Genomic DNA, 17891 nt, shown 5'->3' with positions numbered 1-17891 from the left:
AATATTAGGTAGTAAAGGAACTCATTTTCTAATAGGAAAAGGAGCTTAATGACGTAGTTATCTATCAAGCACACCAGAAAGGGACTATTTTATTTTTCTGTTGGCTTTATTAGCTTTTAAAGTTTTGTCATTGCACTTGCAATCTAAATGTTGTTTGCTAAATAAATTAGAAATAATTATAGTAGCAAATTAACAGTTTCTTTTAAAAACAAACATTTTTTAAATTGCAATGAGTAAGGGAATACTGATTGTTAAGTTTCAGGCTATTCTTGAAGTGTGGGTTGTTTGGTTGCACCCCTACTCATGCACCCCTAACAATTAAACTCATTTAGTATTGAAAGCCATTTATCATTCAAGTTTCAGTTTCAGTTACCCCAGCACTGTTCAGAAAATAGTCCTTTTTTCTTACTGTTTCTTTAATAAGTTTGGCTCCCACCCTTTTTTGTCTAAATAGAAATTAAATACTCCAATTAAGGAGAGATATCCTAAATACAGAATGCAGCATGACAACACAAAATGGAAAGGTTTTACAATTGCTATTAAGAATATCACAAGAGACAGGAAGCAGTCCTTTCAAATTATGAATTTGTACCTTAGAAGCATAATGAAGATTCTTTGCAAGGTTTAATTTATCATTCCAGTCAGCTCTACATACAGAGTTACTATAATATGCATGTTCCATTCCCTTCTCTTGGTCTACAGTTGAAAATGTCAGTTTAGTTACTAAAAACTGCAACAATTCTTAAGGAATTGTCACTGTATGACTTATCAGAAGAGGTTATATCCTTACAAGTTGCTAACCTGTTTCAGTTTTGTATTAAATGTCTGTGCTAAGAAATCATCCGAAATAACAACGGCTGTCTTACCATCTTTTAGAGGCTGTGCTGCTGTGGAAACCAGACCAGTAACTGCTGTAGATGCTACTGAGGGCACAGACTAGAAGTTCAGGAGGGAAATAAAATAAAAATAATCAGAATCAACAGTTTGATTCAACTCCAAGTAATCTACCATAGAGCATGTAACAGCATTTTTTAATTCCATCAGATCTAACAAACGATCCATCGTAGGACTAACAGAAGATCTCTTCATCTCCAAAGCAAGCAACATCAGCATCAGATTTTGCATGCCTTGCAACACAAGACTACCAGCAGAACCTCCCCTTTTACTCTGCAGAAGTAATGCATGAATAGTCACTTGGAGATCAATGTTAATCACTATCATCCTTTTCTATCATCTTTTTATATCAATATTTCAATAGACTCTTAAGACTTGAAACCTGCGCTTTAAACATCTCTCCTAAATTACGACTGACTTCCCACATAGTGCTAGTTTAGCACCCTCTCTTCCCCTGTTTCATAATCACTTCCCATTTTAGTTCTGTGATATTAATGGCTTTGCCAAAAAAGATGGGTTAAGAACTAATCCCAGAACTAGCCTCAGGATATACAGTATCTATTGCAACCTACATACTTCCTCCATTTCGCTTGGCTCTGTCCCACACACTATAAGAAGACTCTGTTTCTAATTAGAAGCCTACGGACTCGTGCAGTGATATTAAAGGCAGTGACTTAAGTGCATGAACTTGAGAAAACACTGGTTACTTGAGACTACTATTTGTCAGTATTGCAAACGTACACAGGCAGGAGCTGATGTCACTGGAACGGTCTCTGGACTAAGGGTTCTCCTCAGCTTAGCATCCAGATCTTCCAGTGGCTGCTGGGACTGATGAGAGAGGAAACAGTAAACAGCTGCCCCAGCTCAAGAAAAATACACACATTTCTAAAACTACAGCCGCATTTAATACTAAAATTTAAAGCAGTCAGCACTGTTTTTATATTTCTGTCTTTCCCTTGCTACGTGCTTACATTTAACATGTGCAACACAGGAAGGCTGAAAACAATTTAAGCAACACATTTGGATAAGCAGAAAAGAAACATTAACTGAAACATCCATTTTTCACAAAGTTTGCATTCCCACCCTTGAGAATTGTGTAAAGACAGTCTAAGTCTCCAGGTTCTACAGTCTTTGGTCTACAAGGATTACACAAACTTGTTATGACTAAGAAAACTCACAAAAAAAAAAAAAAAAATAAAAAAAAAAAAAAAAAGAGAAACATGCCCATACTTTCAAAAACTGAGGAACAAATTATCCAAAAACTGGTCTTGGGATGACATGCAGTTGGTCTGCTTGTTACGAAACTTGTACAAAGGAAAAAATGTTGCTTAATGAGCTACTGACAAAACCAGAAAGGAAGACAAACCCATTTATTCTAAGACAAGTCAATAATTTTCCAGTCCATATTATACAACAGCAGCAAAGGCTCTTAGCAGTTATCTAGATTTGATCCAATCAATCTTCTCCCATTTTGTCTCTTACACCAAGGCAGGTTTTAGAATTCAAATGAGAGGTGAAATTAGGTAAGCTGTTTGCAAGTGACAAACCAGAGAGCTGTATTTTGGCCTTTTCTATACCACAAATCCTCATAGAAACATCTACAGTAAACAGAAGAAAGCCGTTAGCAGTAGTGCTGTAGGATGAACCACACCAGTGGTTAGCGCTGCGTTGAGTTTGGGGGAAAATGATTACCAAGATAACTGGTTCTAAGCGATGACCTGAACTAGTACGAACTTAATGTGACTCATTTTAATTGTTTCCAGATCCATTTGCTACCACTGTTGGTGAATACAGATGAATTATCACCAAATTGGCATCTCCCCCCTCTTTCAGAAAATCATATTTCAAAAGAACCGGCTGAACAGTATCAAAAAAAGACTACAGGTTCCAGCAGCTGGAGGAAAAGATTCTGCTTGTTAACACTATCTCACAACTCCATATAAGACAACTAGCTTCTTGCTCAGTTTGGAGCCAGAACATACCCATTCCTAATGAATCATGTTCAGCCTACCAGAAAGCAGCAAGTAAAAGCAAATACAGTGGCACTCTCCTTTCCATGATACAATTAATGAGCAACACCCCAACTCCGTTTTTGCGCATGCAGAGCACAAATTTCTGCCTTTTCACACCACATAATACTTCCTAAATAATGGATGTATTCTTATCACTTTCAAAGATTTAAACATACTTCTTAGAAAAAAGAAAACCTAGGAGCAGCTCTGAATACAAAGGCCATCTGCAAGGACTCGCTGACTGAGCCTGGATGTATTACTATTACTAACTTGCATTTGCTCCATTACGAGGACTAAGAAGGTAGTAGAATAAGAACAGTCAAGACAAGATGCCAACTTTCAGCATCTTGTAATTCTGGCTTATTAGACTGTTTCCATTCTAACCTCTATTCTAGATCCTATGCAAACTTGTCTGAGAGATTCCCTAGAAAAATGACATCTATTGGGGTACCCAGAGAAATCACTGAATAAACGCAGCTTCTGCTCAGACAGTGTTGGAGGATAAAAAACTGTAAAATGGAAAAAGGGTCTATTAATGCCATAACCAAAATAAAAGCTGCTACCACGCCTTGCTGCTCAACTCCTTTCATGCCTTTGGAACCAGGTATTACTACATTCCTCCCATTTGAGAGACAAAAGGAAATCCTGCTCAAAAAGAATCTTTGAAGATTAGTATCCAAATATATATAATTCTGTTTTTACAGTTTTAGCTGTAGAATTAATGGAACTCATGACAGCTCATTAAGCAAACTTGCCTTAGCAGAGTTTAAATTATTTACAATTTTCTTCCATTATCCCTTTGTGTAACAGTCAATTTAAATCCTTTCAGACTGAAAAGTTCTCACAGGCTATTGTAAAGCCCAACAAAGGAACAGCTTGCAAAGAATAAAACGACCTTTTACAGGTCATTTTAAATGTCAGCACTTCCATAAGTGAAACTTGAATTCAAGAGCACTGTTTCAAGAGATGAGAGCGAGACTGTTACCAGAGTGCCAAGAAGCAGAACTTTATCAAGGTTAGCTCACAGTCAGCACTAAAATTCTGTGGTCAGAAATCCAAAAGAAGTCCAGCCAGGAAGCTAGTTAGTACAAGTCTTCGTACTGTAGCTATTATATTGGCAGTGCTTTAAAATTATAGTTAAGTCTTAAATGAATAATTCCTTTCTACGAAAAGACAGTAAAAATGCAGATTTAGATGTATTCCAAGAGTATTTTCCGCAGACCAAAGCCACAGATGGAAGAGGTGAATATTATGAAAAGTACACATACACAGGTAGTGCCACTTTTACAAGAAAATTACTCTGAGCCTCATGTAGGCACCTTTTCAACCATAATGTCTATACAGGTTTGAATAAAAAAAAAAACTAAGGCCAATTCTATCCCAAGGACATTTTATTATTCTAAAGATATAATATATCTTTATGTATCTAATATAATTCCTTCAGAGCACCATACTTCCATCTCAAAATCTCATGGGTTTTGCCTAGTTATTTTTTCAGCTGTTCTTGGTATATTGAACCATAATGTTTCCATCTTACATTTCACTGCATAGCTTTAGAAGATCCATAAAACAATTTCGTCTCATTTTTCTTCTACATTTGCTCTGTTTCTTAAAAAAAATCGAAGTGAAGGCAGTTTTAACCTCTATGATCTTGAACTGATCACCTGTCCAACTCACATATAGAACATGCAAGCTAACTGCTGCACACACAACAGAAATTGAACAAGGTGAAGCCACTGTTATATTTCAACTCCTGTTTAGGATTAGGAGCATCACAGACCTTTTACAAAACTGAAAATCTGTTGAAATTAGAGTCTCGTAGTAACCACAGGAAAAAACTTAACCAAGAACTCTGAAAACCAGTAGATCTGTATTAATGTTAACAATTAATTGTGGTACGTACAGCTTCGATGAAGAGCTACTTTGCTCCTGTAACTTTTCACTGTATGAAGAAAACTCACCTGTGTTACATTTTTACAAAAACCTCTACTGTTCAGATTGAAATACTGAATAACTTCAAGCCTGAATTACTGTTCCTGTATTTCAGACATTGAGTAGAGCAGCCCAAAGGACAAGCTAAATCTACAGTGCTGAAGCAACTCTGCCCACTGCTACGTTTACACACAAGGGGTTACTATGCCAAAAGACAAGAAAAACAGACATTAATAACATGCAATGGAGAGTTTAATCGAAACATGCCCTTTGAAAGAAAAAGAGGCAGATAAAATCTGCTGACTCGTGTAGCACCTGAGTTAGTGAAGGTCCTGGAAAAGGTGGCAGCGGCTCACTGGACGGAGTGCCAGCTGGAAGTTCAGAACCTACTGGTAGCACCTATGGATAACCAAGAGGAAACGCGAGTCCATCAGACACAGAACAACCGAAGGATCAGATACCAAGCTACGGTCAATCATGCCCTATGACACAGGCCTCTGTGTTTTTCTGTGGAGACTTCCTTCCTGGAAGGTCAGCAGAGAATCTTTGTGGAGTTCAGCAACAATGAAAGTAGGTGGCTGTTTGTCAGTTGTTTTGTTGCTGTTCTGTGGGGGCTTTTTTTTTTTTTTTATTTTTGGTTGGTTGGTTGTCTTTGTTTTACTTCTTTTGTTTTAGTTGTTTGGTTTTTTGCTTGTATTGTTCAGATCCAGATTGAGTAGTCACAATTTCCATTATAAGGAAGCTGCTCTGTCTATGAGCATAGCAACTCAGTTACTTTCTTTTCAAGTCTGCAAGAAATGCCACAGCAATATTTCTTAAATAATTTTTTTAAAAAAAAAAAAAAAGCTAAATTTCCAAGAGGCTTCATTTATTAAAAAGTGCAAGAGTGCACTCAACCTCCTCACAACAAATCTATTTTAATGGCTCATTAACAACACCAGGCCATGTGCCTCTGGCAAACAGCTCCAAGCAATTACTTGAACAGAGAAAGTCATGCCTGAGGATGTCTCCACTTGTTGAAAAGTGTATTTATCAACTTCTTACACCAATTTCCAGAGCTGTTTTGGTTTTTTTTCATTGTTGGTTTTTTTTTCGTTTGTTTTTTTAAATTAACCTGAAGGGTGTTGTGCACCCACAGAAGATGACTAGGCCATGCAATCAGATAGGGGCAGGTCATCCAGGTTATGTGGTAGGAGTTAGAGAAACTGGAAAGGTTAGAATGAGGGATCAAAGCCTCCCAGCAAGGTCAGACAGTACATTCCAGTTAGTTATTTCCATTGTTAGGGAAGTGGGAACTCCTAGGAATTAAGTGACCCATTACACAATTTGCAAGTCTTATTCTCAGCTGTAACCTTGAGGCTTGACCACAACTCCTGAAGTTTCAGAAACATAGGACAGTCCTATGAGTTACAGCATTAGTCACCTGGCTTCCCTTTATGACAGTGAACACCATTGGATGTGTGTAACTGGCCCAAAATCCTACTGTGGTCTTCAACAAGCAGAACCAGTTCTATCAATGTTATCACAGCTTAACTAATAGTTCAGATTGCAGTAATAACTGACCAGTGAAGATACTGGACACAATTATCTCTTGTTCCCAAAATGTTGTGGCAGGAACTAAGCCAAGTTGCATTACAGCAGTTTTTCTGTGTGCTGAGATCATATACACGGACATTACTGGTTCTGATGCATGGTGACTCACTAAGCTGTGGTAAATTCATCCTTTAGTTTATAAATAAGAGGCAAAATACACTTTAAATACATTCATAATACAAGTCAAAAGTGTTCAGGTTAACAAGTTGACTGCAAACAAAACACCTCCTTCTCCTACAGTGTAGTAAACCCCAGAAAAATAAAGCATTAAACTCTAGAAGCTCAAAAATGACACAAAGTGAAAATGAAATTTGAAAAAACACAGAAGAATTTAGAAGCGAAGAATTCAAAGAGGAGATATTTTTCCCTACAACAGACAGCAAAAATCCCGAACATTTATTCCATTTAAATCCAAGCACTTGTAATTATAGGTTTCCACTTTGCAAGTTTCTACCTGCTCCAATTATTCCTAAATCATTAGCTAGTTTTTACAATTTTCTGATCCTTCTTTAATTCTCAGCTCTATTTCAATATAAACGAATGGCCCTGCATCTAAGTTTCTTCCCCAGCTTCCTTGACACACTTTCCTGCTGAAGTGGCAGAAATTGTCTACTTTGCAACTGAATACAATCTAAAATGGAAAGAAGTGCCTCACTGGGCTCAAAAAGTAACTGCTGAGTCCAAGTTGTTGAATTACTTACAATTCTAGTGCTGCGCACTATGTGAGAGGAAAAAATATCATTTACAATATCTGCTGGGTGTTTGAATGAAAAAAAAAAAAAAAACAACAGTAAAGAATCTCCAGAATCTTTGCTGCATTCATTCCCTTTACCTCTCCATCTTTTTCTTCCCCATTAACTTTACTTCAATGTGGTCCTGTTAGAGGTGGATTTAGAAGTCAATGCATAACACATGAGAGATAGATTTATACCCTCAGTAGCATCAGTATGTTTTACTTGACTTTCAGCGAAGAAAACTCAAAGCAGGGAAACAATATGAATACAGCTGTGAATAGCATAGCTGAGAACAAAACAAATGGGAAGGAATTCCTAGAAAACTATAAGAACAAGTGAAATAAGGAGAAATCTGCAGAGGCTGTGGAAATCCTCAAAAGTTATTGCTATAACAGTTATGACATTCCCTCAGGCCTCAAGCTTCACGTTACTCTAGCACGTTTTTCCAATTAGCTGTAACCTCCTCATTGTATGTCAAATTGATTAAAATATTCTATCCGTTCTCGTGCTGATCATACCTGGTTTGATTTAAGAAAAATATCTACACACAGGAATGGTACCATAGTTATACCCCATCTATCTCTTCGCTTTTGGGAAAAGGACTGGGAAAGTAATAATGTTAGTCTGGCTCATGGAGGCACATGGTAGAGTTCTGATTCTTGGAAATTCTTAATTTATTCACCCTTGCGCAAGGTAAGAAACCTTAATTTTTATTTTTCCCCATTTGCCTTGCTTCTCTGAACAGAGACACCATGTAATCTGAAGGATTCTTAAAAAATTCAGTTTAGTTCATCCCTACTGTCAAGGAAAGGGCTAATGATAAAAAGCCAAACTGCAATCAAGACTAGTTTGTGAAACATAAAATGATCCTGGCTCATTTTAACAATTATGGATAAAAGGCTATTTCAAGCAAGGCTCCCAAACTTCTATTTTAAAAAACACTAAGACAAGCCACAGTTGCTTCACTCTTTGTAGTTTAGGAGTACGAAAAAGGAACAGCGACACTAGAGAGTTCTCAGACACACAGTATAGAATTGGATGTTCATTTCAGTATGGACCAAAGAAAAACCCTCTTGAAAAAAAAGAAAAAAAAAATGAAAACACCCAGAAGATAAACGCTTCCTTCCAATATTATAACCAAAGACACCTTTACCTGAATATTTCTGCTTTAAAAAATAGATTCTGTTCAAGAAGTCTACTGACTTATATTCTATAAGACGATTGAATATCCACATAAACATTGCATTTCTTACCGGTACCCTGCTAAGAGGAGGCTTCGAGGGAGAGGTCCCTGGTTTCACTACCGCTGTTGCAACACTGCTTGGTGCTGAAATATAGCTTACTGGGGTGATCACTTGCCCAGGCGTGGCGACTGGTGTCAGCACTGGCAAGCCAGCTGGTCCAAGAGGCAAACTGCTCGGAGGTATACAAGTGCTAACGGATGTCAGGGGTTTAGTTGGTGCAAGAACAGTGGTTGGGATCCCAGGAATAACAGTAGTTTCCATGATCAGTGACGTCTCCAGAGATACTGATGGATGTGCTGCTCCCACGTTACCATGTTCACTGAAGAGAGACCGTAGCTTTTCTTCCAGGGTCTTTATATCATCAATACCAGGTGCTTTGGACTGAGCATCAGCGTCAGCCTCCAGACAGTGAATATGAGGTTGATTGGGTAATGGAGCTGGCTGGGGCTGGCTGTGTATCAATGTTTGCTGTACTGCAGGCAAATTAGTAACTGGCTGTGGTAAGACACCAGGTAGGGGAACCTGGGGCAACACAGGTGTTGCACCTGGAATCTGGGATAGGACAGGTGTTGATGTAACTGCTGATGGGATGAGTAAGGGATGTATCACTGGCTGAGTGACCGAACCACATAAACTTGTTGCTACAGAGGATGATAAAGGTGCAGAGATTGGTAGCGATAAGCCAGCTGCACTGGAGGGCTGTGATTTATCTGCGGACTGCCCACTCTCAGGTAGTGATTGTGGAGCACTTACAACTGTTGTTTCTGCCAGACTGGAGACAGAGCCACTACTGGTAAGCTGAGGAAGCTGCAAAGACACATTCTGAGCCTGAGACAGGGCAACAGATGTCTGCGGTGCTGTCAAACTACTTACAATTTGAGGAGTAGATTGAGATGTCACAGCTGGTGCAACGACACCAAGACCAGTGACACCAGGAACCTGGGTAGCAGATAGTGCCAAAGAAGCTGGTGTGCTGATGCTAGGGGTAATGTCTCCAGTTACTGGCTGAGCAGGCTGGGATGTGATAGTTAAGGAGAAAGAAGCAGGGGCGCTCACACTGGAAGCCACACCACCAGACAGCTGCTGTCCGGACTGTGAGGCCGGAGGTGGAGAAACAGAACTTGGCACACTTGCACTTAGTGCAACTCCAACAGCTGCATTTTCTGAAGGCAAAGTAACAGAACTTGGAAGAGAAACACCTGTGCTAGAAGGAACAGATATTGAAGGAGCAGCTACAGATGCAGGAGGTGCACCACTGCCTGCCATGGTAGAAAGCACAGGTGGAAATGGTGGTATTGTTTGATTAAACACTGGAGGAGCTGTACTAGGTCCTTCTGTCATTTGACCATGCCCAATCTCAGAGAAAGCTTGTTGTAAGCTCAGCGATGATGCAGAGTGGGAGAGATTCATTCCAGGACCATGTAGTGGAGATGCAGCAACTGAAAGAACACAAAAAATATCAGTCCATCTTGGAAAGTTCATTACAGTACTACCTCCTATCGATAAACTTAGACAAAGTTAACTTCCTAGCATAATTTAAAAAAATAAAAATAAAAAAAAGATAAATCCAGGCACACATTGAAAATGTGGAATAAAGGTTTCAAGACTTTTGCAGGCAGGACATTTTTTCCTGCAAGTATTCTACACAGTATCAGCCAGATTATCATCACTTCTTATCAGCACAGTCACTTCTCTACTTCCAGATACTTAAGGGGTGCTAAGGAGCTTGTCAGTTTGGTAAACTAACTTCAGTTTTGAATAGCATTTCTTAGCCTTCAGAATTTAAGAGTTTAGATAACTTACCAACATCTGAAGTTTCTTTTCCCCCGGGAACAGGAGAGGTGAAAAAGCCCTGTTCTTTTAACCGACTTTCAGGGACAGGGCTGACAATGAACCGTCTTCCCGCAGAATGGACAACCTGGGTAAAGGAGCTAGGAGGAACCCCTAAACAGAAAGAAGTTGGATATTTAGTGATATGTAGCTGCAACAAAATACATAACCTGCAATATGGAATGTGAACTCCATCATATAAAATAAAAACCTGGCAGCACCCATCCGCTGAAATCGAAAAAGGTAACTGTTGAAAAAAACAAAATCACAAAAGACTTACCTATTCTTTGTGGCATGGAAGATGTAGGATCTGGCTGTTTGAACTCTAATTTCTGTAAAGTAAGATAAAATTTAAAGTTCTATTCTGAAACAGAAACCCACACGATAGTATTAAAACGCTAGCTTACTGAAATGTGGGCATTTAAGTTAAGCAGTGCCATGGACTCAAGCACCATTATCAAAGCAGTGAAATTCTGCCTAGGTAACTGTCAGCTATAGCGTTTTATAGATAACCAGTTCAGTGACCATCAGTGTAACAAATGGATCTAAGCATCTTCTTTTTAAACACTCCAGCCCATTTCCTTAAATGAATTTCCCACAGATAAGTAAACGGAGGATGGATGTTTTGGAGTAGTTTTTGATAGAAATAAGGCAGAGATTCTGGAAATGTCACCCCTTATGATTCCCAGCAATCAGCTTGAAAACCTTTGTTTTCTAACTGATGCATCCAATCCTAGTTGCTCACTGAGTAGAGGGCCTGGAGTCCAGACTCTTGGGATTTAGTGAATAACAAAGGATTAGGGATTTTAGCATCCTGCCTCACAACTTCAAACCCAGGAAGCCCCAGCATTTATGAACATCTGTCTAGTACTCTATTATGAGATTCAGCAGCTTTAAAAGTGCCAGAACATGACAAAAAACAATGGCTTTTTGTTATTTAGTTTTCTAAATGATTTTTTTGTTTTCAATCTGATCTGAAGCTTTGCCTGTTAATTTTGTTTTTAAGCTTTGCTATTCTCATGAAAGATTTCAGTTTCTTGCTAGCACTACGCAAAACCATAACACCCAAAACTGAAAAAATGATTAGCTAAGGCCATTCATCTTCTACATACCTGTGACCCTGGAACGAAGCCATCGTCTTTTGTCTGCATACTCTCCAAACCCTGATCACCTTCTGGCTCCACACTTACATCCTCACTCAGCATTTCATCTGCTTTCTCAATGATCTCTCGTACCTGTTCCACGAATGAGTCTCTCTCAGTTGCTAAAATAAACTCATTCTGCACCTGTGAAGAGAACAGAGCAGTAAGATTTTTAATTGATATGAAATATTTCAGAACTATGTATTGAATACTGAGTAACCATAATATAGCTTATGTTTGTGTTTGTCCTCCTTCCACTGTTCTTATGCATAAGATAAAGTTCATGACATCCTGGAGAAAAAACATTTGCTTCTGAAATTGTCTCCAGCACTGAAATATTTGTCCTACTTTGCTCTTTGCAGTGGAACAACATTCTGTGTCATTTTCATCAGATTGATATTTCAGACTTTCCCAGTGAAACTCAAAATTTGCAACTTCATTTACTACCATATTTAAAGAAAGATGTAAATGTAAAAAAATCAAAAATTTTATATCGCAAGATAAATTCTGTGCTACTCTATTTCTACATCATACTGAACTTCTACCCTATGGAGGCTATACATCACTAGTTTCCAGAAGTCTGGCTGCTGCAGTACGTAAACACAAGAATTATGTTAAGAGAAAGTGTGTTCAGCCTATTTAGTTTCAATATACTGTATTGCTTTATAAAAATACATCCTGCTGTTTACATTGGAATAAATAAGCTTAAACAAATACACTCGGTATTTATACAACAGTTCCTAGTTTGTCAGCCTAGCCCAGGAGAAAATTACGTCTCCTGACGGGCATAAAGTTCTAGATTAAGTTGTCTACGTTTGGTTGCGTACTTCAAATGATTTGCTTGCACTGTGAAAGCACAGATCACTTATTTTGTTTGCACTCCTCATCAACCGTCTGTTCTTTTATCAAATATACTGTTTTATTCCTCCATAGGATCATTTTACATATGAGGAAATGTAAGATCTATACTTTCTGTGACACTTCATTTATTTGACATGTCAATACACGTACATAGCCAAGAACCAAATTCTTCTTCTTCTGTGGAAAAGTCTTCCTGTGTTACTAATTTGATTATTTCTGAAAAAATATGAATCCAGCCATTATTCTGCTGTCTCTCCAAGTTAAAAGATAAATACCACCACACAGGTGCCCAAGTTGGGGGAAAGATAGTGCTTTGTGCCAGGATGAACTTCCAACCCACTTCCCACTCCACTTCAGCAATACCAAAGTGATCTCATTTTTGCTCAAATTGTACCAGCTCAGGAATATAATTTTAAATTTAAAAAAAAAAAAAAAAAGAGGTGGGAGGTTCTATTCCACACTTCATGGTACTTGCATTTAAACATATCTGTAAATGACAAGTTGTCTTCTGTTTCCTGACCACTATCTGTTGAACGGAGAGGTTGCTTTGTTTGTTTTCCTTTGAGATGCATTGACCAATTTAGTCAAAAGCAGCAGTCATTCCTGATCTCCAGAAATCAGAAAGAAGTTCCCTTGGAAAGGAAAATCTTGCTGTTTCAGTTGAGAACAGCAGCAAAATCTCAATGCTTAAGCAGAATTGTAAAGACTTAACAATGTTTTGGTCTTTAAAAAAATAAAAAAAAAAAAAAAACAACTATTTAAGTTGGTGCTTTCAGAAAGTTGTCTGCAGTTTTTCCAAAATATAGACTGTGAAAAAACAAAAGTAGATACAATTGATAAAAAAGACATTTTAGGATAAAAAAATTGACTCGGGTGTTCCCTGTGAACTGAGCATGTAATATTAAGTGTCAATTTTGTATAATACTCTGCGCAGACAGTCTCTAGCTGCGCTTACGTACCTATTAAGTGAGTGCAGAAAAAAAGGAGGCAGGCCATGCTACACAAAAGAAAGCAAGTGAGAAAATAAGACTACTTATATTACTACCAGATTAAGTGATTAAGACCAGATTCAATTTTCCACCTCTGAAATCCATCTTACCATAATTGATGCTATTTCCTCAGGGTTGTCACCATCCAAATCAAATTTGAAAGTAACCATTTTCCGATTGTGTGTCTCTAGCTGGCATTCCACTACCCGGTCACCTTTATTTGAAACCTAAAGCAAAAAAAATAATGGTTCAAATTAAAAGCATAAAAATGTAATGTTTGTACTTCAAAGTCCACAGAGAAAGACCAACAGTACTGCTCTAAGACAAACACATTCTCTTTTTCTGAACTAATAAACAGTACAGCAACATTTTCTGAGGATTTGCCAATGACTCATAAGACCAAGCTTACCTTGCCCTCACCTTTCTCTAGGGCTCCAAATGCTCCCTTGTTCCTTTCTAACTTATATGTCACTAGCTTAGCCTTACTAATAAGATTAAAGCAAACATTCAGAAATAGTATGTGTAAACACTGGAGGCCACGCAAACTAATTCTGCCATCTGAAATATTCTGAAAAACTCTTAACTATGACTTTTGGAACACTAACACGAGAAGCAGAAGAAATACAGTGGACAGACTGCGTGCTCAAAGTGGCAACAGTATTAAACAGTCACTTCAAAATTAAAACAAAACAAAACCACTCACATTTAGAATTCTCAGTTTCGGCCTAGCAGTCTTCTCATGGCGAGAGCGACTGCGGACAGACCTCCGCATATGACGCTTGGTAGTCCTCCCTTCATGCCTCCCACTAGAAGCTGGAACATTCTCATTGCCATCACTCATTCCTGAAGCAACATCAGAATGTGCACTAAAAATGAAAACAAAACTTTATATTAGTACTCATGCACTCTATATCAGCAACAATATGGTTTTGCCCTACCGATACCATTCTCTTCAGGATAGGAGTGGATGCTTGTTCATCACAGAGTACGGGAGAAGAATAAACACTGAACATTCTGAGTTGGAAGAGAGCACAGAGCACCACCCAAAATCCAAACTCTATGTCTGAGAGCAGTGTCCAAAAGCTTCTTGAACTCCAGCACTTGGGGCCGTGCCCTCTGCCCTGCGCAACCCATTCCATGCCCACTGCCCTCTAGTGAAGAACCTTTTCCTAACACCCAACCTGCTCCTCCCCTGACACAGCTCCATGCCATTCCCTTGGGTCCTACTGCTGTCACCAGAGGGCAGAGCTAAGTACTGCCCCTCTATTCCCTGTGAGAAGCTGCAGCCACCATGAGCCTCTTTTCCAGGCTGAGAAAACCAACTTGCTGTTCCTCACGTGTCTTTCCCTCCAGACCCATCTCCATTTCCACAGCAGTCCTTTGAACACTCTCTAACAGTTTTATGTCTATTGCATGAAATTAAAATTCGGATTGGTAGATTGGTGAGAAGAAAACCATGCTTACCTATCCATAGAGGAAGCCAAAGGGGTAGACTGAGCAGGCTGCGTTGATGGCAGAGACTCTGAAGGAGCAGTCTGTGAGGCCCCTTGAGTACCCTATGGACAGAAACCTACATCAAGAACTCTAAATAACTCCATTCCTTTCGAAATCACCCATTAGTCTTCAATCATTTCACTCAAATCAGTTATAAAGCTAAAAGCACTACTTTTTTAGAACTTTGAACAGCTAGCTAGCATCTAGAGAGCTTTAATTTACAAGGCTCAAAAGCAAACTGCAGTGAAGCAAATAATCATCCTGAGGAGGGGTGGGGCAGAAAATCAGCCATCCTTCTACAGATGCACGTTGCTACAGTTTGCCATGCAGCCACAGTCTTACTAACAGAATGTGCAAAAGGCAAGCCAATGCAGAACACAAAGACAATTCAAATTCTCCCTAGCAACATCAGTGCTGCAGGGAATGGGCAAAATGAGAGAATCTCAAAGGCTATCGGTAGCAGTTTTTCATTGATACGGCAAAATATTCTACAGTACTAGCAAGAAGTGAAGTGTTAACAGGTTTTTTGCCTGTAAGAGGTACACTCACTTCCCAACAGAACAGCCAGTGGCAACAAGGTCCCCACATTGGCATGACATTCTGCTGTAAGAAAAAGGTTATTTGAAACATTAATTTCCATCTGAAGACAAGCATGGAAGGGATTAGTTCCCCACACACATTCACTGTTGTATAATCTGAAGACTCTAAATGCATTGTTATGTTCAACATAGTTACCTCCACAACTGCCTGCTGCGAGGAGGCTGATGAGGCCTGTTGTGCTAAACTCACTGTAGGCTGGGGCACTTGAACCTGTCCTCCTACGCTGCCCATAGGAACTAAAACGTTCTGCTCCACATACGGCTGCACAACAGGAGCAATATAGCCTGGCTGAGTCATTACATCTGTGGGTAGGGGAGGGGACAGTATGGCAGAAGGAATGCTAACAGAAGCCACAGCAGAGGAAGGTGCAACACTTGAGTCCCCTGGGTACTGAGGTGGTAGCCGAGATGGGAAGCCCTGTAACAGAAACGAGGGAGTCAAGTTAGTGAATGCCAGAGCTGATAAGAAAACAAAACAAAACAAAAAAATACATATATCCGTTTCAGGGGAAACTTCAAACTGCTTTCCTTTCCCTTCTGTACTTATTCAAGTGCTTCTGAAGACCATCTTCACACAGAATAGCTGTTTAAGAAGCCAAAGCTCAGCTTGCAAGTCACTATGCTTCAACAAGCAAATTTCCGTTCAAAATTTCAAGCCTTAGGCAAAACAATTTTCACCTCCCAACTCTCCCAAGTTACCTATTGGACTTAATATTTTAAGACCTGTGGCTTGAAATGAGTTTGAAGGATTTTTATGCTGAACTGCTCAGAACATGTTATATATCTGTTGCTGATTCTCAAGACGAGTAAATACCTTGCATGTCTACTGTCCTCTCACGATGAACCGACCCGGGAACCAAAAAGCATGAATTCCTACATAGTTTCTATTCTGCAGCACTCTATATTGTCTCAGTGACTTTACTTTAGAAGAACAACTATATGCCAAGTCACTATTTTTATCACTACTCATACTGCCATGACAATGACTGCACAAAGTAGCCAAAGTAGTCCTTGCCGATCAGTCTAGCATTTCATAACTTGCATCATATACTTACTTCTCGTTCAAGATCCTTGTTGCCCAACTTATTTCCAGAAAATCCAAGTCCACACCTCCCCACGTCCCTTCCCCAAATTGGAATAAAATACTGACATTGCTGAATATGCTGCCACAGATTATCTTTCCCAAACACAACCCATATGAGTTTTTAAATCACAATGTTTTGGGACTTTTTTTTTTTTTAATTTAATTCAAGTTGGCAGATCTCTTAGATACATAGCTATTGTCCTTTACACAGCAGCTGACAAAAGTCCTGCACTACACTTGTCATTTTAGACAAACTCCACTGCCAAATGAGAGAAAAAAAAAAATCACAAGGTGACTAGAAGACACTTTTTCTCCTCCCTCCTTAAAAAGGACTTTTACTACAAAACAGAATTCATCTCCATGGCCTTGTGGCTCTCTTATGAGAAGTGAGTTGGCCCAGGCACACAGTTCTGAGCTGGTACCTTAGAGGAAGAGGTGAAAGTCGGAGGGGAAGAGCTCTGCTGGCTTGCAACAATACCTGGTAAAGAGCATCTCCAGCAGGAAGTGAAGCATCAGCAGCTTGTCCAATGCTGACTGGCAATCCCATGGACTGGACAGCCGGCTGCAGGAGCTGCGGGAGAACCTGGCTGGGCAACTGAGCCACAGGCTGCATCAGCGTGGGAAGCTGGCTAGGGACAACAGTTGATCCTACAGGGACAGCGGATGCCGCAGCAGATGTTGCCAGCGTGAGCAATGGCTGATTCATGCCGCCTGCCATTGAAATTGGCAGTGACTGGAAACCTGGCTGAGCCACTGACACATGAGGAGCTGCGACGGGCAACTGAGAGACTGAGAACTGGGGGACAATGGAAGTTGGCAAGGGTTGTCCCACGGGCAGAAAGTGAGAACCAATAGGGACTGATGGGGCAACTGAAGGTTGAGGGAGAGAAGGTGCTGCAACAGGTAATTGAGGTTCGCCTTGGATGATCGACACTGGTTGGGAAACAGGAAGCTGGGGAGGTAAAGAAAATAGAGATAGATTTTTCGGTTTTTAAGCAGGGTTGCAGAAAGCAGAATTTTTATGCATTAGTCAAAGAAAGAATTATTCAAGTTATAGCACTCTGTTAAAGTGGGTGGGGAGCACAGTTGGCAGAGTGGCTGGGAAGTTGGCTGGAGTTCCAAAAGGTCCTCACTTCGCAACACTTCCCTTGAAGGACTTCACAGGCTCTTGAAATAGACCCCCACAGAGGGTGAAAGAGCAACATCAGAATACCCTAAAGCACTGACTTGTACACAAACAGAATCCAATTCCCCTCAATTCTGTCCCCAGAGCCAAGCCTGCCTTCTTACAGGAAAGAAGTGCAAATGTTTCCACAAATCTGTCAGCTTTGGGTATGGGGACTAAGGAATGGAGAATGAAAAGCCACTGTGCCAGCATTCAGAGAATGGCAGGGGATATGTCAATTAAAGCCAGCAAATGATGCAACTGGAGAGACAGTTAAGATGAACAAGCAACAAAACAATTTCAAAAACAAAAACAAGG

At 39.6% G+C, this 17891-nt stretch overlaps 1 protein-coding gene across 5 annotated transcripts in view; it reads right to left on the bottom strand.

The window, feature by feature from the left end:
• WNK1 (WNK lysine deficient protein kinase 1) overlaps positions 1-17891 on the bottom strand; it is a 99022-nt gene that overhangs the window by 14820 nt on the left and 66311 nt on the right. For 2 of the 5 annotated variants that reach the window (XM_042837619.1, XM_042837621.1), the window contains 12 exons: positions 16887-17360; positions 15461-15742; positions 14696-14787; positions 13935-14097; positions 13342-13458; positions 11352-11525; positions 10520-10571; positions 10213-10353; positions 8419-9848; positions 5154-5237; positions 1636-1722; positions 867-936 (listed from right to left, as the gene is read on the bottom strand). In XM_042837619.1, the coding sequence (XP_042693553.1) occupies positions 867-936; positions 1636-1722; positions 5154-5237; positions 8419-9848; positions 10213-10353; positions 10520-10571; positions 11352-11525; positions 13342-13458; positions 13935-14097; positions 14696-14787; positions 15461-15742; positions 16887-17360 (3166 nt within the window). Of the gene's footprint in view, positions 1-866; positions 937-1635; positions 1723-5153; positions 5238-8418; positions 9849-10212; positions 10354-10519; positions 10572-11351; positions 11526-13341; positions 13459-13934; positions 14098-14695; positions 14788-15274; positions 15329-15460; positions 15743-16886; positions 17361-17891 lie in introns of all 5 variants that reach the window. The other 3 variants (XM_042837623.1, XM_042837620.1, XM_042837622.1) reach the window with 3 other exon arrangements.

This window comes from Centrocercus urophasianus, unplaced genomic scaffold (assembly GCF_019232065.1).
Source record: "Centrocercus urophasianus isolate 14NV4802_14NV808 unplaced genomic scaffold, USGS_Curo_1.0 seq_73, whole genome shotgun sequence".
Classification (NCBI taxonomy): Eukaryota; Metazoa; Chordata; class Aves; order Galliformes; family Phasianidae; genus Centrocercus; species Centrocercus urophasianus.
The sequence above is the reverse complement of the archived record's forward strand: the minus strand, read 5'-3'. Positions and strand labels throughout refer to the sequence as shown.